Here is a 21,875-nt window from a genome sequence, read left to right as displayed (position 1 = left end):
TTAAACTCCTAGTGGAAGCGTAAATCTGATCTATGAAGAACACAAACACCTTGCAGCAGACTACATTCTTTTATCTACACCCGTGTCCGCCAATTTCTCATTTCTCTGTATATGATGTGAATGTTAAATTCTTCTCCAAACATGTTGCACAGATTCTACTAAAAGGATTCTACTAGAAGAGTGGGTTTCATTTAATCAGAACGCTCAATATCCATCAAGACTTTTAAAACGTCCATCTGTATTTTCTTGCCAAAGATTGCCGAGGTTCAGGAATAATGACATTTTATTTCACAGTTTGGACACGTGGGCAGGATCAAAGATGCATTCTGTCTGATGGTCTACGGATTGATGCACAAGGCGCCCCGACTTACTCAAGAGCAGATGTGATCGATACCAAGCCATTTCTGTAATGGTTGTGTAGTTAAAAAGAAATTAAGAGAATTATTATGTGACTCACAGGCCTCAGCCGCAGGCCTGCCGTCAACATGCCTGGTTCCATTAGGGGCGCGCACAACCGCACACAAACACATTTTGGGGACACATGTCAGCTCCCTGGGAGACATGATGACTCAAAGACGGATAAAAGAGAAAAATATCCATGTTTAAAGAAGTAAATTCACTAACGACTCGATGCAATGGTCTATTTTATGGTTATAAATGATCGATTTTTTTTTTTTTTACACCTTCCTAAAACCCTGCGCTCATCTTCCATCTTTTATTTATCGGCACGACTACAAGTCTGCATTAAAGCTCCGGTTTATTACATATAAAATGAGTCACACAGATAATCACACAAGCAAAATGATGACACATTACGGCAAATGAATGGCAGCCATTACAAAGCTCCCCATTACAAAGTTTGTGCTTGTTTTCATTCAAATGCACACATGTAAGAAGAACAAAACAGTGCGCAACCCAGCAACTTCAGATTAAAACCAGCAGGAACCATGCAAACAGTATAAATTAGAAAGTGCAACATCCCTGCGTGTTTGTGGTTATTTCCCTCCGTTAACGTACATTTATTTAAACAGGTGTGTGTAACGTGCATGAAATCGCATTAGGAGTGTTTTTGGGATACATGAGCACGCAAATTTACATGTGCGTATGAAGGGTGATTAGTGATCACTAAAGGGTTTTTCATTAGTCTTTCCCTGGGCACTCGACAACAAAGGCATAAATTACCTCTAACAGATTACCCACTAATCTGTGCCAATGGTTTTCCTCTGTCTTTTCCCCCCTCATCCTCATTAGCATGGCTGCCTTTATGATCCTCTCTCTTCTGTGCCACCTAATCAAACTATCAGAGTTAAATTTGGCAGCTCGCTCTAATATCCACTCCTGTTTTTTTTTTCTGTCTACAAACCTAATACGTTAGCCACAGTGTTTCCTGTCTGCCATAGAGTGGATATTAAAAAAAACAAAGTAATATTTTAATACACAAGAAAACAACTTGCCAAATGAGCCATCTCCCATTGGGGAGGGTCAGGTTTCCCTTGGTGGGATTTTGTCACCCACTCAACAAATGGTTCTCCTCAGGTTTTCTAGATGAATAAATAGATTACGCCCACTGGTTAGTAATAAGAAAAAAAAGGAAAAACATACCAATAAATAATTACATAAACATTAAATTAACTAAGCCTAAAAGACACCAAAGCAGGGGTCTGCTTGCCAACTCAGCTTGAGTCCAACAGCCAAACAGATCCTCTCTTGCATTCGAAGACAGAGACACCTACCGAATGTCTGGCTGGCTGCAGAGCAAAATTAACTTTGTAGTGTTTTGTTTTTCCAAACATATTTCATCAACTTCGTCACATATATTTTTGCCTGTTGGCTTTTGGGGAAAAGTTAGAGCTCAAATGGAACCATCAAGAAACGTTTAAAAAATGTTTTGTCTCCAAATTCTCATTAGAGATACCATCTCTCTATTATGCCCCTCACTTTTATATTAGTTCATCCTTTTGCTGACCATCAAAATGACCCACAATATTGTGCAGAACTGCATAGGACAAACTCTTTTTCTGACTTATACAGAATGGACTGCAGAGCAAAGGTTAGAAATAAATACTTTTCAGAAATTATACTCCATACTTTTCCAGTCAGGGAAAATACAATAGCGCATGAACTCTGAAGTTGGATGTCAGAGATCCTGAACACGACCATAGTTTTGATTGATCTCAAAACTATCAGAAAGAAGGTTGAGACCAAGGCACAGAAGACAAAAAGATACAGAGAATGACTCCAGAGGGAAAGTGATAAGAACAACTGATTTCAGGAGCAAGGAAAAGGTGCACGGAAAAATTCTCCATCAGTGATTACAGTGACAAAAATCGGGTTTAATTCCTGTTAAACCCAGTCACCATTCAATGGTTTTCAATACAATGGTTAAATTGGTGCTTCACCACCAGCTGCTAGACTGGTACGTAACACTGCAGACGTGAAAGGTCAAAAATTGGTAGTAAAACCTGCGTACCTGCTGAAATCAACCTTGGCTAGCAGCTCCTGTCTTTTCCTTTTCTCCTTATCCTTCTTCATCTCCAGCTCCTCATCATCAGACAAGAGGTCGTCATATGGGAGGTCATCAAGGTCCACATCGCCAGGCATGATAAACCTGAGAAATGGAAAGAAACATGCAGAATACGCTCCTTGTCAGAAGGGGCAACACAGGTAAAAATCACTTGATGTTTGTGTTCAGCATCACATATCCCACCTGCCACCATCTTCATTTAGCCCAATGGCTATCAGGGCCTCGAGGTCAGTTCCCTTCAGCCCGTACTGCAGCAGCTCTTTAGCAGCGTCTACATTTTCTGGGACACGCTCCACACACTCGTGCAATACCCAGGAGCGCTTGCGGATTTTGCTCTAGGAGAGTTTAGGGGAATAAAATACGGAGAACTGAGCCAAGAAGAAATTATGTGATAAAGTGAGATACAGAGTTGGAAAAGCAAAGCAAAAAAGGTGACCTTAAATTAGGTTACATGTTCTTTTTTTTTTTTTTTTTTTTTTTTTAGCTTCAGAGCTTGTGATTTTCCCACTCAGCTCTTCTCACAAATCAAACTAATTATACAGCGGTAAACAGCTAAACGCTTGACATAAATGATCAGTTTTTTTTCCTGTATTTCCCTCAGTTCTTACCAGATAATCTTGAATTGAGGCAATGCTGACATGGCTCTTCCTCCACTGTCTCTGGTAGACCAGATCAGAGTCCAGGTTGTATGCCTGAGCGAGTGACAGAGCTTCTCCATATTCCTCATTGTCAATCTGTGAGGAAAGCAAAAGCATTTGCACAATCAACCACTCTGCCTTTTTTGTTGTTGTTGTTGTTGTATAATGAAACAGACAATGCAAAGGGAGGAGAATATGAACTTACAATTTCAGAGAAATGCAGTGGGTTTTTTTTGTTTAGTGCATGAGCATAAAGCCTCTTTAAAAACACTTTAAAAATTTCCATTTTGCAAAAACCAAAAAAAGTGCATTTTGATTGAGACTTAAAGCAAACAAAGAATTAAAAAAAAACATCTGATATAATTTATGCATCTTTTTATTTAATCTGCTCTTCAAGGGTACAGCATTGATTCAAATTTTATACACAAGGACCTTCAGGTGAATATAAAATATGAACTACAATGAATTGACTCATTGAAATGAGATTGCACAAAACAAAAGTGAAAAAAATCATTACTAATATGTTATAATTTGTTTGTGTAATTAATCATTTGACCTTATTTATTTTGCTCATTGCAACTTTGAATGACTTAAAATTGTTTCTGTAAAGCACAGAATTACCTTGAGTATAAAACTTTTGCTTATTTACTGGGAAGAATGAACTGATAATGAAGGTTTCTGAGCAAGTGTTATGGAACTGATAACCAAGATGTTTTTTCTTCTCTGTCCAACCGAAACTCCTTTGAACCGGGTTTGATTTAGGGACAGAGGTACCAATTAACCAGAGATGAGAGAGACTTAGAGAAACTCCCTACAGGAGAGAGATGGATGGAAGGCACCGTGTACGTGACTGATAAGATATAAAAGGAGAATTGTATGCGTTAAGTTTCACTTCTTCTTCTTCTTCTCTCGCTTTACTTTTCTCACACGCTAATATTTACTCTGATTTTCTAAATAAAATATCTAAAGACAAATGCGCATTTCTCTGATTGATTCAGTGTTTCGCTCGCTCCCAGAACCAAAAAGACTTTTCCTAAACAGTATGAATGGTGTAACAAGACTAACCTCGCTTTGCTTTGCCCTTAACAACTCCAGGTTTTATATTACAGGGAAGCGCAAAGAGGCCAAGGTTTTGACTAAATGTGGCTGCAAGCAGTGTGTCCCAGAGCGGGAACAGGTTACACATTCACATTTCAGTCATATGTTGAATGTGGCAATGCTGCAGATGAGGAGACAGTCCCATGTTAAAAAGACGTTGTTACCAAGAGACAGTCTGAAATATCAGGAAGAATCAGGAGCAAAATATTCTGAGCTTTAAAAAAAGCATGAGACGTATAAAGCCACAACAAATCCAAACTTGGAGGTTAAAACCACACTAGGAGCCACTGTTTACTCAATAAAAGCATAAAATGAAAAACATATGACTTCTTTTTAGAGACAGAAACTTAGAAATATTAAAAGTATTAGAAATAATAAAAAAAACACAAACGGCTCATTTGTTGCTTTCAAAAGCAGGTAAGCTTTTAAAACACACATTTCAGACAAAATGAGAATTTGCAGCCTCGCCTTTACAAAACATGGAACGCTACTTTCATTTGAAGGAAATGACGTTGCTTATGAAACAATATATTGCAGTATGTCATCAAAAAAACAGTAAAAGCGGGTGAATTTTATACACATATATATATATATATATATATATATATTATTTTTTTATTTTTATTTTTTTGACTATCAAATTTTCCCCACAGAAAACGTTTAAACTGTTGTGCACAGTTCCAGTTGGTTAGGTCTCCAATTATTTTTTCTCTGACATTTCTCCTTACTTCCTCCTCTCACTGATTTGACAAATTGCCATGAAAATCTTCATCTGTTGAACTCACATTACAGCTGGAGACTTTGCCGTCGCTTCTTTAGTCTTGGGTGGCTATTGTGTTACAAACTGATGCCTGTTTTCTAAGTTTTGACAACTTTCTTGGGTGCATTTTATTTTACACTTCCCCCATACACATTCCTTGACTTTGGATAAGAAATTAAAACTAAGCTAGTAAATATGCCTCGTTATTACTGAAAATGCCTGTTTTTATTTAACGTTTCCATCTTTATATTTGCTTTCATGAGCTTGCATGCATTGTCATCGTTTCTGCTGTTGTGTATGTTCAGGATTTTTGACATATCAGCGCCTAGCAATATGATTTAATCCAACAACAAAAGTAATGACACTACATTTTATGTAGGCCCACTCAGTGTGCGTCTAAGTAACCCGCCAAGCAAACTGGTCGACAGACACACTGAGGATTCCTCTCTCTTACTGTGTGGGAGTTAAAAAGCAACACATTAGCCAGAGCGTGGATCCTGGAGGCCAGAAAGAACCCCACACAGTTAAACCTCATGTAGGAGGAACATCAAAAAACACTTCCTCTTTTCTCTAGGTTCATCTAATGAAACTGTTTGCAGTCTTGCCAGTGTGCCGCTAAAGCATTCAGGGTTTCACTGCCAAGTGCATCATCAAACGCTTAAACATGTGAAGAGGCTGGCTTAAGGAAATAACCCACTTGACCACAGCCCACTCACTCTAGTCAGTGTCACTGCATAATCTCAGCAAAATGAATCTGAGAGGATCACTGTTGTTCTTATAATTGTGCGAATTTGTGTGTCAGGTTAGTGCAAATCCAGTATCACCATTAAGATTTTTGTAAGCTATTAATAAATCCCATATGTTTAAAACAGAAACCGCCAAATGGTGAAAACGTGAACTGAAACAGATCAGTAAAAGATGGGTAGATGTTGCAAAAGGAAAAAAGGATGAATTAAAGGAAAAGGAAATATCTGGGTAGAATCACTGAAAATGACATATAACTCATAAAATATCATAATTTGTTAATTTATTAATTTGATATTACAAATCTCCAGGGAGTGTAAGAGTACTCTTACACCAAAGTTTCGCGCCAAAAAAACAAAAAAAAAAACAAAACAAAAGCCTCGTCTCATCTTCCGTTTCGTCTCATTGAGTCCTGAGATTGGGGGTTGGGGGAAGGTCAGATTTTTTTTTTTTTTATCTTAGTTACAAGCAGGTCAGGAATAAGATCTGGTCAAGAAAAAAAATATACAACTCTGAATTGAATAATTAAGGCCTTAAATGCAAAACTACATGCAGATATTGAGACGCTTGTTAAATTGAACACGTACATAACGAACTAAAGAAAGGACAAAAATAAGAAATTATGGCAGACGTGCAGCATCAGCTATCAGGGAATTGCAGTCGGTACCTAGTGTAACAAAGAGATAATAATGATGTATTACTTTGTAACTCTCACAGTTGGGATTGATGGTGATGACTGATGGCATCTAATGATGATGACAATGATGAAGAAGGCAGCAGATGATGGGTCATAAAAATGACTGATGAACCGTGCTCCAACTCGGGACTGGATAGGGAAGATACCACTCTCGCTGCGCCCCAAGATAAAGCTTGTTGTTGTCTTTTGCTGCAATTTGTAGCAAGCAGCACCAACAGTCATATTTCTATAAAGCAATTAGCATTTCAGAAAACACCCCCCGGGACTGAAAAATAGCCTTAAAACAGACTGAGTGTCTTGCTTGGCTTTTCATTTTCTCCTCAACAGCGCTCTGGAACCGAGCCAACAAAACATTAGTTCTTCTCTGAGCTGAAAGAGATTTATTTGGTCTGAAACAGATTCTGCTGAAGCCCCAATTACAATTCAGTCGATGACCAAACAAATGGCGGCGACTTCCTTCAACTGCTGCTAAATGAAGTGCCATAAAGAAATGAAGAGTTTCACAGTGAATGTGGTGTCCTCTGTGAAACTGATTACTAACATTACGGCGAGGTGAACATTACTCCTGTATTAGTTTTAAAATGATAAAGGCAGTGCATGAGGTTCATGCAATTAGAATTGAACCATCTTTGAAATATTACATAAGCAATATCCTTTTTTTTTTTTTTTTCTAAGAAATGAATTTGTTACTCGGCGGGAGGCAAAAGAGCACATCAGAGGAGGAGGAGTTGTTTGGACAACTGAGCTAAATGAGCTTTCAAGTTCAAACATGAAGACATTCCAGCATAAACACTGACGACAGCTTTTTGCTAAATAAACCTTATGAGCATGTAGGTATGAATGAACTTTTAGACAGCTAAGACATAAAGAACCTTCCCCAACTGTAAATAGCAATCAAAAATAATTAGCGGCGTACTATGAAACCAAAGATCTATTGTGTTTGTAAAATAACGTATAAGCATGTTTTGGAAGATGGAGTTGATCACCAGTTCATTGAATAACTGTGTAGGCAAATACAATTGTTCTTTGGAAAACAGCATAAAATGCCGAAGTTCTCGGTTAGAAATCCAGCCACCTTGAAAGAAAATACGGTGAAGTGCAGCTATTCATAGTCCTTGAAGCTTTTTGTCACATTATAATCCAAACCAACATATTTTATCTCAGAGACCAACAGAGAGTGGAAAAAGAATGAAGTGGGAAAAAAAGGCAAAACAGCTTTCCTTTTCTTCCCTCTAGAAATAAAAATGCATGTGAATTCCACCCAATCTGAATTCTGTCGCCCTAAAATAAAATCCCACACAACCAACTCCCTTTAGAAAAGACATTACTAGTACTATAAAATTAAATTTAAAACTATAACAAGTCCTACAGTTGGTCTCAAAGTCATATTCATCAAAACTCTCACAATAATAATCATTTGAATCATTACTGTCAGGCATAACATTGTCCTCTTCAGAAACTGTAACCATAACAGCAGAAGCTGTAATTTGTTGTATGTATAAAATTCTCATCTACGATGTTTAAAGTACAGTGTAACATATGCAAATGTCAGAGGTCACTACAATAATAATTACTAAATAGATATTAATCTGCAGCAGGCGAGTACGCATTTCACAAATATCTTGTTTGAGACACGCCCACATTTACACAAACACCGGAACATAGTATGCACTTTTAAATAAACAATATTTAGTATAAATAAACATTTAATTCAAATTTGCAACATACACATTTTTTACAGAAGTAAATTTATAGATGATAAACTTTTTTCGTTTCCATACAAGACTTAGGGGAATTACAAGGGGATAGTACAAAAAAAAAACCTAATGACTCTTTTCTTCCAGGTAAAGCTCCATCGAATCCAACTAGGCCAGAGAAATTCCTTATATTTTTGGCACAAACCCTGCAAAGGAGCTTTGAATGTTGTTTGCCAGGATTACTTTCTCTTTCTCACTGTTTATTCATTGTCACATGCTATTTTTATTTTAATTATTTAAAGCACTTTGAAATTCCTTGCTGCTGAAATGTGCTATACAAATAAAATTTGATTGATTGATTGATTGATTACTTATACAGAAACCTGAGCAAAAAAAAAAGGTGGAAAAGAAACTCTGCTTTCATTTGAATCAACACACGTATGGTTCAAACTAAAAATACTGCTTTTTCCCCTTTTCCCTTTCTCAGCTTCTTATATTTATTTTTGCACAAGGAAATCACTTTTATGTTTGGTAATCTGCTTGCATTTAGCAAAAGATCAAAACAAGCCATCCAGCTCAAACAATATTATGCACCTACTGGAAATTCTTCCTAATTTTTGTGTGACACAAGGGCTCACGAAGAAAACAAGTTATCTTCATCTAACTTTAATAAATGCAACTCTCTAACAAAGCCTGGCATAACTGTGGGATACAGTTTGAGCATTTATCTATGGTATGTAAAAAAGCTATGTATTAAATATAGAACACAGGGAGAGATTAAAGTGCAGTGTAGTGTAATGACGTTTAATTCCTCCTACCTTCCTCTGATACAGCTCCTCTGGGGTGGTGGACCTCAAACTGACCAGGCGGTAGTTCTTAGCGACTGTTCTGGGTCGTTTGCGTGGCGGCGCGAAACGTTCCATCTCCGTCACGTAATACAAGCCCTGCTTGACGTAGCCAAAGTAGCGGGCTTTTGCTGAGGACTCTTCATCCGAATCAGAGTCTCCGCCATCGTCTCCTTCCTCTTCCTCGACGGTTGCGCCGCTGCCGAGATTGCTTTCGAAGCGTGCGCGCTTCTGAGCAAGTCTCACCTCGCACTAATGAGCATGACAGAAAGGTAAAATGTTCACCAGGCGGAAGCACAGAACATAAAAACAATATGGCCTTTAAAATCCAGGTTAGCACCTCTTTTGGTTTGATCACAGAAGACATTCACAGTGACTTAATATCGATGAGGACCACTAAAATAAAACATGGGACAATGTGAGATACTGTGTGTAGATCAGTCACACACAGTATCTTGTGTGTGACTTAAAATAAAGTGTTTGCGTTAAATACGCAAACACTTTATTTTCCAATAATCGTGCCAAAAATGAATGAAAAAATATGCGAGTGGAAGAACCCAATAGTTCAGTAGACAGAGGTAGTAAATTTTGAGTACTTTGGGCACCATAGTGAACTCTGCATCACCTCAGCTGTTACTCAATGGCACTTTTATGACACTAAACAACCATTAGCTGGAAGTGATTTTTTTTTAAGGCCAAACAACATGTTGAGAAAAGCCAACTTTACACAGAGTTAAAGGCTCATTTGTGCTCAGTGTGCAGACACATAGACCTACCCCATCTTCTGCATTTGTGAGTATTTTAGTTAGTAAATCAGAGAGTGGAACTTCTCTCTATCCACATTCCACCATGTATTTAATGATCACACAAACAGCCGCCGTCTACTGCTATTGTGCTTCTTTTTATGTCTCATTCTGAGAATGCACATTATCAAGACTTTCCCCACCGCTCATGTCTGCTATTATCTGAAACTTTCCTCTGAAATTGAAAGCTAACTCAGAACTTATCTCTAATAGCTGCATTGCATAAAAACCGAGGTAAATGAATACCTGCACTGAAAACATGGGGTGAGGCCTGAGAGCAACACAATAGACCCACGGTAGGAACAGATGTTACCGTTTAATATTTCCTCCAAATATTTGTGTGAACTCCAATAATTAAGGCTTACAGATTTTAACTAGACACTATAATTCACCTTTTCATTGACTAATTTGTGTCAGTGTTATACAAAAGAAAAGTATGATCCAGTTTCATAAGAAATCTGTACTGCAACAAAAAATGGAAATAATAAATATTGCCCAGATGCACTGTATGATTGCCTATGACTGTAATTCAAAATTTTCTTATTAAACAGTCCTTTATCTAGATTTGTTAGTTTTCCACAGTCAGGTTCATAGACTCAGGAGGATAAGTAACACAAACACAGTGCGTCTTTCTTAACATGGTTGTTCAAGGGATAAGAAAATCTGTTAACAAAAACAAATGAATTACCACAATTCTTTTCTAGGAGGAAGGCTTAACCATTTCCTAATCGGAATGACTATACCCAGCAGCAACCAAACACCATCACTGCAAAAATATGACTTAAGAGGTGAAATCACAGGAGGATTCTCTACAACGACCTTCAGATAAGGAATATGAACATTTATGTGCAAACATTAAATGACAGATGATAAATGATGCAAGGACAATAGTGTGGCACTAATGTAGCTGTGCTGTTGGTAAACACACTAAATTGAACACATTTGTGTCCATTCAACATGCAGTCTTAACAAAACAGCATCAAGGCCGAACTGATGAGTAGAAATTTAAATACAAAGCACTTTCTTTTGCTGGTTTTATTGGGGGGTTTTTCTTAATTACCTCAGAATGGGGTTGAGCATTTTAGAGTCCCCACTGTCTTTGTTATGATGTCCTACTGGGCTGTAGCTTAAAATTAAAATGATGCTTTAGCACTTAAAAACAGTGATGATTTAAGCATCATCACTGCAGTTTCTAATTATTCCACACTTTTGGACAAATACACACAATCTGCAAGTGGACTTCAATTAAAGATACATGTTTAGTCCAGCACAGATGATGCTGGGGAAAAAAAACTGAATAAAAACAACTAAACTTAACTTTCCCCCTCCTACTCCTCTCTGATGCTAAAACAGGCTGATGACACATTTCCTCAGGGTTGCCAGCTAAAAAATGCTTCTGCGAGATCAGACGACTTTTAGACTTTATTGTCCCCAAGGGGAAATTCTTTTTTTGCAAACCAGCCCCACAACAAACTAAAGCTCAGCAGTGGAATTAAACGCAAAACTTGTTTCCCCCCAAAATATTAATTAGTCAGAAGAACTGACACGTTATAATTCCCTTGTGACCTGACCAGTCTTATTATTTTTATTAGCAGTTTGTGCTTGGACTGAACAAGCAGTTTAGCAACAACCCAAATTCCCCAAAAGGTTGGGATATTGTGTAAACTTTTAACTAAAAGTGAATGCAAATCTCATAAACAGTTTATTTACAATGAAATGTAGAAGACATATAAAATGTGTAAATTAAGGCATTTGAATTTTTTTAGAAAATAGAAAAAATTGCATGAAGCGTTCTTAGTTCTGGTGTGTCTCGTCTTCCATAAACAATAACGGATGGATTATTTATGGGCTTTAGGTTAAGAGAGTTTTACCTCCTCTCAAGGCTGTAGCTGTCCCTTTTGTTTGTGCACCTTCTTTTATCCACACTTTTTCCTTCCACTCAACTTCATTATTATGCTTACGTGAACACCCAGTTTCAGGCAAGACCTTTAGTTGCAGAGACTCCCATCTAAAACCTGCGAGTTCTTGAGACCCCCTCTAAAAACACCTGCCTGTTCAAAACACCAAATACACCGTAATGTGCATTAATACACAAACTGGAAGTGGTCCAAGCACTACTGCAGAAGCTACATTCTACCTTACTTCCACTTTTTGGGGGAACAGCTAATTAGCACCAAGGAACATAGATAAAGCGCTCCTGGATTGGCTGCTTGGCAAACGGTAGCCAATAACTGAATTTTTCATTCCTCCTGACTGCAAATGAGATATTTGCACCACAACACATTTTTATGAGATTTGCACTCTGTTTAATTTATATTTTACGCAACATCACAATTTGGGGTTATGTATTAACGAAGGTGAAGAACAGCTCAATACTCCACGAAGCATGTTTTAAAAAACTACAGGATATGAAAGCTGTGATCTACAGATAACGTTAATGGATGTTCGCTCTGGTTCAACAATCTGCACACATCCCTCAATGTGACATTTACCTCCAGGCTTAGGAAGCCCCCGTCATGCGCAGCAGTGACTCTGGGTGAAGGCTCGAACCATTCGCAGGATTTCCCCAGAAGGTTGCGTAACGTCCTGACGGATGATACGGTGACCGACCCAGAGCAACGAGCCAGAATCAACACGTTGTCACTCCACCAACTCACATCCACCAGTGGGTAGTACTGCTCCTTATCTGGGACAAGTGCAGTGACACATAAAGGTCAGTCAGAGCAGATTTTTTTTTTCTCTCTTCTCATCCTCACTTAACATGTTTGTGGGCTTTATAGCCTGATAATCCCCTTATCCAAAGAGAAACTTTTTAGTAACTTGTCTCCCTCCCTTCCAGACATATTTATATGTAGCGCCATGAGACATCACTTGTCATGAGGATATACGCCTAGATTACTGCTTACACAAAATGTGATAGCTGTCACCACTAGTGGCCTGAAACTGTCAAAATAAGATTATAGCCAAATACACAAACACCAAAATACACACACAAAATGGCCTGGTTACCGAAGGGAGAAAATATTTGCTAGCCCCACCATGCACCATGAGCTTTGTGTTTGTGAAAACTGTGTAATTCGATAGATCAACAGTGTCAAAGATCATTAAATTGTGCCAAAATGTGCTGTCATGTCAGCAACAAAGCACTCTCTTTTTGCTGCTCCAGGCCAAAATACCTTTTATTTTCTTCCTCCTCTCCAGTGATGTCTTCCACTCCGGGTTGATCTCCTCAAATCCTGGCTGCAGGGCGGACCGGAAAGATGGAGGCACCAAAGCAGGGGGGGAAAAGAAGAAAGAGCGGAAAAGGGGATGGGGAAAGAAATTAATCTGCTAACCCTGTTTACACTTGCAGCACACATGAGCTCCACCGGCGGCGGGGCTGAACGTAGACGCTGAATAAATCAGCAAAACATTTGGCGAATTTAAGTTCCTCACATTATGTGGGATGGAAGCAAACACAAACACTCAAAATCCTTCTCCCCACACCGAAAAACCATGTCCTAAAGAAGATTACATTAATGCTGTCAGTGAAGAACTTAACATACAAAATATCCCCACAAATACGACTGCAGTGCAAATTCAGAACACAAATATGAGCAGCTTAGGGTTGTACCTGTTGGTCCTGGCTCCATGTGGCCCTCTGTTTCAGGGAGGGGACGTCCCAGACAGACAAACGCCCAGAGAAGTGGATGACAGCCAGGAGTGTCCCGTCAGGGCTCAGGCTCATGCGGAAGACACCATCCTGAAGAATGAGAATGCCAACACATTCTTCTTATTAAGAATAGATCGGCTTTTTATTTTTTTCAATGAGGTATTCAGGCTGAACAGGGCTGCTGTACCTTTTCATCTCCTTGCCTTGAAAAGAATCTTAGGTTGGGGATCCTGAAGAAACCTCTCCTCTGATTCTACAAACACAAACACACGGGGTGAAAATGTCTCATCTACAACGCGACTAAATTGTTTGCAAGAAAACGAGGTGTTGCAGACATCTCACCGAACCAATATCGTCCTCGTAACTGGTGACCTGCTTGTAGTGAGGCGAGCCAGAGAGCGCCCTCCAGGCAGTGATGCCGCTGCAGGAGGCCTTGGATGCACCATTATCCCCTGATTCACAGCCTCCTACCAGCAGCAATCTACACAAACACACACCGTCTTCATGACTGTGCCTCTAACCTTGTCATCCTTTAATTCCAACTAAGGCCAGAGAGAATTCCCAGGCACCTAATCTGTCATTTAGGTGCCTGGCAGATTAAGTGTTATTTATCAGAGGAAAGGTCTGGTTGGAATGACTTAAGCTCAGTAAAGACACAAATAAGACCTCATTGATTAGTGGTTCCCTTCATTTACAGTGGGATTGGCTGTGAAATCAGGCTTTCCAACTCAAGACTGCCCCCTGGTGTAGAAAATATAGATATTAAATATGAGCAAAATACAGTTATTTTGCCATTTAATACCTAAAGTGTGTCGATGTCACTGGTTCTTCTAAATACACTTAATCTGTGTGCAGAAATTGCTTGAAATCAATTAATCAGTTTATTTAGAGATAAATTTTCTTGCAGAGCAAAAGTAACACATTACACAAGACTAAAACGACAAACTAAAACATCAAATACAAAAGAAATTGAACAAGTTAAATGATGTGAAACATGGAAAAAAATATGGACACTACAGAAACGGCAGTCATTAGTATGAAGGGTTGAGGAACTATTGCATTAATGATGATGAGAAGACAAGTTTATTGAGACTGGAGGTGGACATAAAAAGTGGCTGTGCCTCATGGGCCAGCACACATCGGCCTGCCCTCTAATTGACCTCTTGCACTGCGGACAATAAGATATACTGCAATTAATTATTAATATAGTACATTTATATGCATACAAATTGTATTTTCTCTCTTTTCAAAAATGTTCAACTATTTTTATTTATTGCATCTCACAATTATGTTTTACTTTTTATATTTTTAATTTAATCCTGTTGTTTTTGCTTCTTAATATTTTTTATTACACTTTTATTTCAAAACAGAACAGAAAACAAATGAGCCTCTCTTTCCCCAACAGATACAAATAGATGGGTTTTTTATGTATCAATGGCAACTACAAAATTTATTAGTAATTTTTCCCCTGAAAGAAAAACAGATCAAGCAATAAAAAATAAAACCAAAGATCTACATTAAATTAGAAATATATACCACTATTTATTAAAATAATGTCAAAACAAACAAGGTAAAAGGAAAAGGTTGTTTTTTTTGGGGGGGGGGATTTGATATGAAGTCAAATTTAAAAGTACAATCAAACTAAAAGATATAAGTTGAACTAAGGTCAAATTAGCAACAAACAATTTTAATTACTAAATGCCAGTCTTAAGTCAAACCAAAAATACATGCCTTAGGTTTCCTTTTGAAAACATCATTTAAAAAATGACTCCACTGCCCTCAGATTATCAGGGCAGTGATTGCTTCCTTGTTGCAGAACAACAAAGGAGCAATAAAGGAAGAAGTGGATTGATGCCACCATTACCATTCCTCATGCACAACTGCACATGAGTCCTTACAAACTTAAATTATTTTAATAATCATCCAGAGATTTGGAATTATTTTCTAAAATCCAATTCCTTAACCTTTCTTTTATCCTGGTTTGCTTTCTCTTCTTCCTCATGTTGACCCAGTTTTTTCACATAGGGATCATTAAAGTTTCATCTCATCTATCAGTTGGCAAACATTTGACAGTAGCTGCCAAAATCCATTATGCTTTCATGCCAGGTTTCACCGGCCAAAGTAAATTTGCTTTGTGCGGCCCATGGGCCCTGGGGAAAACCGTAAGGTCACAAATATGAGCCTGATATAATTAACCACAACCTCTGAATGGGCAGAGGAGAATTTCAAGCCAATGCAGAGAGAATTCCTGCAGGTATTTTATTAAAGACATGGGCTCATTCATTCTTAAATGAGTACCTTGACCTCATTCAGCTTAATGTCTTCTGCTTGAACAGGAGATCTTGATGAAAACCAATTTACTTGCAACTTGCACCATAATCTATTGAGGTTTTTTTTTTTTTCTGCTACATGTGATGCATCTCAGGTCCACTGCTTTCTCCTACACAGAGACAGAATAAGTCTCCTCATCATCTCACTATGGATGATGCTGCCACCACCATGTTTAACACTAATGATGGTGTGTTCAGGCCGATGTGCTGAGTTAGTTTTCCAACGCACGTCTGATTTTTCATTATTTTTCATTTTGGTCGCATCTAACCAGAGCACTTTCTACTGAAGTATTTTGATGAATTTCCTAGATGTCCTTTGATAATCTTGAAGCAAGATTTTTTGGGCGTCCTTCTCTTGCCACTCTTCCTTAAATACCAGATTTGCTAAAGGCAAAAATAGTAGATGTCGTATCATTAGAAGGCCCAGCACAGGCTATATCTTCTACACTGCCATGAGACTTGACATTTCCCAAAAAAAAAAAAGAAAAAAAAAAAAGCACAGGCCCGAACTCAAGTAGAAAAGGTCTGCAAAGAGGAATATCAGGGCTGACCAAGCCTCCATCCAGGATTTGTACAGCTCTAGAAAACAGAAGCAAACATCTCTGCAGGTCCTGCATATCCTGGACACAAATGGCTGCATATTGCTATCAGCAATAGCTTGCCACCATAGAGAAAGCTACTTTCCCCATGCTCTGATCAAAACAATGAACACATCGAATGTACAGAAAAAGTTGCTGTACATTCAGAAGTATACACATACTGGTTCTTTCAATACTGTATGTTTGTAAGCTGTGAGAGTGCGAAACCAAAGTCAAATTTGTAGTTAGTTCACAGAATCTTGGCCAATAAAGCTGATTCTGGTTCTCACATGATGCATGGATGTCTGTGGCGGGAGCCTGATAAAATGTGGGAAACTGAAGGGGCTTGACCGCAAACCACTTCAAAGAGAAAACATAATTTAAAGAGCAGCAGGTTTGGGTTAAGCCATGACACTAGAGATGGTTTAGGTCCACGAGTACGTTCATTTTATATTATACCGAAACATAATTGTCTCCATTCTGCAAAGATTTTAAAGTAAAACAAAGATTTATGTAATGAAATCTGCTATGCAATTAAATCTAATTTAGTTCTACCAAAGTAATGAAGATAAGACGTATTTAGTAGCAAATTGACTATGCCCGTAGATCTGAAATGATGAAACGGCTGGAAATCGCTCAGAAACTTTCAGCTTTGGATATTTAAGTGTTTTGTGGCAACATATCTCAGGATGAGAACAGATTCAAAGGATTTGTAAGGATGTCTGAATATAAATGTAGGAAAAAACACTCCTGATCAAACACGGCACTAATAGAAGAAGTCTCAGACGGTGAAGTCCTCAGGAGAAAATGCATTCTCCAACAGTGTCAAGGGAAGGCCATAGATATTAATTAGGCTGCCACTGATGGATTAAAAGCTTAATGCTGGAAAATATGTCCATATTTCACAAAGCTCCACATATCATTTATATTCAACCGGCTCTCTGAGCTCATGCAGTGTTTGAATGCCTGTCATTTCTTTAACGTACCGGTGACCGGGGAGGTAAACGGCCGAGGTGATGCCACGAGAGTGGTGTGGGGAGAAGCTGAAGGTGTGGTTCTCCTGGAAGTTTTGATTGGTTCCAACGCTGAAACAGAGCAAAAACGTTCACATGACATGAAACATAATTAAACTCAAGCGCATAAAAATGAACAAACAAATGAAGTGCTTATGTGGAAGCTTGTGGTGTTGAAAAGCAGTTTGGGGCAGTTTTGGATATAACAACAACGCAATTTCTCAACTGAGTTGCAATTAAAATGAGGCGTAGTAATTTATATAATCTAATTAGGAACGGCAATTTAAACGAGAGTGGTACATGTGTGGTAATTTGTGTCAGGATATCTCTGGGGAAATTGTTCTTTGCTGTTTAAATGTAAAGAGAAAAAGAACGATAAAAATGAACACTGAAATGCTAGCACAAAGAGCAAGACAATGAGAGAGATGCTTACCTATAATTGTAAAAAAAAAAAATCTAATGAGTCATTTAGCAACAACATCGTAATACAGCCACACAAAGAAGAAGAGTGGATGTGAGCTTTCTGCTAAAAGCTTAAAAACACTTTTAGAGGAAATCTGGTAAAATATCTCCAATGTCTTAATGATCTACTTGCACATACACGCCGGTACCTCAAAGAGCGTTTCTCTGACTGTTATAGGAGAATAAATCAGCGTTTCCCTCACAGGCGGCATCGATACCGACAGAATTGAGGAGAAGGTGTTGGAGGGCTGGACATTGTCTGATCAGGATTCAGTGCACATTGCTGAGTATTACCGTGTGTTTTGGAGTGTCACAGCTCTAAGGCTTTGTGTGACAACAGCTGTGAAACAGGGAAATGGAAAATCTCGAAGGAGATGGGGGGAAAAAAAGAGAGGGCTAATGCTAAATCGAACTTGGAAGAAACAGGGTTCCAACACATTTAACATTTCTAAATAACATATTTTTACAACTATATAGATTTTGCAGCCTACAGCTGTGACATTATGGGCACTTGAGTAAAAAACATTTACTTTGTCGATTTAATTATCTGCTTTCGACTTTACGAAAAATAAAAATTACAAAACCGTCGTGCTAAACCTGGCTTTACAAATCAGCAGTGTAACAGAAGTCTAGTTCATTGTTTTTTGAGGGTATATCTACCAAACTTTGATCAATTAAGAGAATACTGACAAATCTGGATTGGACTACCTTAGATCAAATAAAAGTTATTTAAAACTGTAGTCTTCGACAGCCAGTCTCATATAACTTTTAGATGCAGTTCTGCTTCACCAGAAAATCAAATAATGAAGTCGTCAGCAGGTCTCTGTAGAAGTTGGCCGCACATGATGAGGTAATTCAGAAATTTGATTCAGCTGTATTGAACAAGGGTTGCATCTAGAAGTTGCATGACACCAACCTCCAAGGATGGGAGTTTAAGATATCCACTTAAAAATGTGTCAGTATTATCTTTATTTCACAAAAAAAACCTGGAATTTAAATGCTGTGTTATGCATCTAGATCAAGCCCAGCTCAACGAACGGGTCCAGTGTAGAACCAAGAAGTAAAAGTATCTCAGGGTCATAAAATGCTGTCAAATTAAGGATGCCAGAGTCCTTTCAGAAACTTCACAAAAATGTATTTTTTTATACTATAAATGTGGAATATATATATAAAAAAAAAATTAAACTCCATACTTGCCAAGTTATGCAGTTATGACTAGGCTCTACTACACAGGATAAGCTACTCATTTTTAAAAGCAAACCATGAAATGCATCAGTAATTTTCCCTTAAATAAAACAGAGGCAGCTTCTCTTTATTTTACTTTAGCTAACAGAACCTGTTAACTGAATTAATTAATTAACTGCGATTTACCGTTTGCTGTGAAACGACCCCATCAGACCCATAACATGAGTTTAGCTTGTTCACGAGAATTCGCTGTTAACATTCCATGAAACGTGAGGTCGCTGTGTGAACTGTAAAGTGTGCCACTGTTGAAGGTGGTAAGGTGGAAATGTAGTCGCACCTACTAACAGATTATCGAGCTTGTAAGCTTAATAAACAGTGTCATGGTCAATATGAGTAGGTTGTCACACTCTCTTATTCAAGCCTGCAGTGACTCATTGAGGGAGGAAGGAGGGATGGCAAAGACAGATGCAGAAATGAACATGTCCTTTGCATATTATCAGGTATAATAAACACCCACTAATGCAGATTTCTGAGGATAGTAAAGATTCCTTGGCTGCTTAGAGCTTTTATTCCCAACTGAACTGCTTTATATTACGGATTAATTAACATAAAAGCAACAGAAACAAATTTTAAATATCACTATAAGAATATATTTAAGAATCCTTAAATGTTAAAAGCACACAAGATTTAAAAAAGAACCATAACAATAGTTAGAAATTGAGATAAGAATAGTTAATAAGATATACCAAACATGCAGCATCGTCATGGAAATTTTTCAATAAATGTCTGCTTTTATATTAGAAGACAATAACGCAATTGAGGGGTGGCGGATTAATGAAGCATTTGTGCCTCTCACCTTACAAGGTAGCTCTTGAGTCCACCACTGTATGTGATCACAAGAAGCTCTGCTGACCACTGAGCACTTCCTGTGTACTCCAAGAAGATCAGTCCTGCGACTGCACAGCTGAAATCTCCAGGAAAACTCACCACCTGGATCAGAAAACAGTAAGTCGGAGAGGTGGCGTTAAAAATAAGTGGTGCAACTTCTATTCAATTAAAAAAATAAAAAAATAAGAAAGGGAGTAAAAACAATTATCACTTTGCCACCCACCAAGTGTTTTTAACTAAACAGATGTGACATGCAAGGAATGAGCATAAAGTAGACAGTCTAAAGATGAAGAAAGTAATGATGAGACAGGCGAGCCAGGCAAACAGAAGATAAGCGGCAAAGTTAAAGTGACAGAAAGCCAGAGAGATGAGGGGGAAGGAGAACAGACGTGCACATGATTTTTTTTTTTTCCCTGCACATGCACACTTTCTGTCAAATTGACTTTTTTATCATCACCCCCCACCCAGAAATAGCAGCAAGTCAGTGGTGTGTGCACTTAACAGTGACAAACAGGAGGAAGAGCGAAGCCGAGCTGAGGGGAGCTGATGTAAGTGTGCGAGCGCACTCACTGTCGGCACACAACAAAGCAGCAGTGCACTAAAGGAGCGAGGATCAGAGACTTTCAAAGGTAAGTGTGGCTGGGGAGAAGGACGAGAGTCTGCACTCGCCGTCTGCCAGCGCCATCAGAGCAGTGGAGGGAATGATGGACAGAAATGCAGGAATAATAATATATTGCACACAGAGGACATTAAATGAGGCAGGGATGGAAGATGGACTTGATGGGAGCATGGGGGAGAGCCACTGACACAGACATGCACGGATGAGAGAAATGTGACAGCAGAGAACATGAGGAGACGACTCGGAGAGTAAGCTGTGAAAAATTTAAAGGTGGGAGCTGATGAAGATGGGATTAAAAGGAGGAGTTGAACAGTAAGAGCAGAGACGGAGGAGAAGAGGAAGAAGGAGCAACAGACAATGAACTAAAAAGCCCCCATGACAGACTAAAGGAGTGCAGAGGGTGTCTGACAAGCAAACATGTACTTCAAGACATGACAGGCAGCTCAAAGTGTTTCACAGAGCAGGAGTAGAAGTCTCGCCTGACTTGTCTCAGGAGGATTATGGATGTCTGAATCCTCATAACCATCTTACTGTACTCTTACAAGCAGAGCTGCACTGATTGTAGTTTAGGACAATTCTGATACACGATTTTTCAAAAGTGTTCACGTTCCGGATTCTGATTTTAGCCAGTTTCTCTGAAAGAACCATTTCACCATATGTTTTTTTTTTCTCCATTATCTCTGATTGAATTTGCAAAAATAACTGTTGAGTAATAATATGCTGGTTTGTGGTTTTCTTTGAGGACTTAAGAACTTTTTCTAATCAATAACATATCACATGTACAGATATTAGACGTTAATGAGGAATCGGTAAACATTTTAACATTTTTGCATCAAACCATAATATCAGGAAATGTCAGGTAAAATTTAAATCCCACCTTAAAACACCCTTCATTTTCCTAACATATCTGGACATTTAGTATATTTTTTTAGCATCGCTTTCAAGTAATATAGATAAACTTTACACCGAGAAAGACTCCTGCAAAATGTGGTAAAGCATTATCCAAGACTTGTCCACATTTTTGCCCACCTAAACCAACCCGGCTAAAATTACACATAGGCGTGTCGCATCAGCTGAGCACACGATCACAGCTTCTGAGCATAAAGAAGTGAAAAGTTCATACATACAAAACAAATTCAAAGATCTCACAGCTGAAAGTGAAAAGTAGTTGAAGCTTTTTTCAGTCTGATGATTAGGATTGATATGAGGTTATTAGAACCATTTCACATAAATTATTTCAACCAAAGCAGGACACATTGGCTATTAAGAGGGTGTCAATGTTTTTACTCAAAAGACCTTTTTTAGAATAAGTAACTAAATATTTGTATTTAAGTGTTTAAAT

The 21,875-nt window shown here is 38.3% G+C and overlaps 1 protein-coding gene across 1 annotated transcript in view; it reads right to left on the bottom strand.

Moving 5' to 3' along the window:
* Positions 1 to 21,875, bottom strand: part of nbas (NBAS subunit of NRZ tethering complex) — a 168,395-nt gene that overhangs the window by 136,064 nt on the left and 10,456 nt on the right. The window contains exons 8-18 of the mRNA XM_088001963.1: positions 19,883 to 20,016; positions 17,353 to 17,451; positions 13,801 to 13,939; positions 13,646 to 13,711; positions 13,420 to 13,548; positions 12,983 to 13,046; positions 12,299 to 12,492; positions 8,977 to 9,255; positions 3,133 to 3,258; positions 2,708 to 2,859; positions 2,471 to 2,608 (exon numbers count right to left, since the gene is read on the bottom strand). Coding sequence (XP_087858089.1) covers positions 2,471 to 2,608; positions 2,708 to 2,859; positions 3,133 to 3,258; positions 8,977 to 9,255; positions 12,299 to 12,492; positions 12,983 to 13,046; positions 13,420 to 13,548; positions 13,646 to 13,711; positions 13,801 to 13,939; positions 17,353 to 17,451; positions 19,883 to 20,016 — 1,520 coding nt within the window. The remainder of the gene's footprint in view (positions 1 to 2,470; positions 2,609 to 2,707; positions 2,860 to 3,132; positions 3,259 to 8,976; positions 9,256 to 12,298; positions 12,493 to 12,982; positions 13,047 to 13,419; positions 13,549 to 13,645; positions 13,712 to 13,800; positions 13,940 to 17,352; positions 17,452 to 19,882; positions 20,017 to 21,875) is intronic.

This window comes from Poecilia mexicana, unplaced genomic scaffold (assembly GCF_051168715.1).
Source record: "Poecilia mexicana isolate PSO_F unplaced genomic scaffold, ASM5116871v1 scaffold_21, whole genome shotgun sequence".
In the NCBI taxonomy this organism is placed as follows: Eukaryota; Metazoa; Chordata; class Actinopteri; order Cyprinodontiformes; family Poeciliidae; genus Poecilia; species Poecilia mexicana.
Note: the sequence above shows the minus strand (reverse complement) of the source record. Positions and strands in the feature narration are given on the sequence as shown.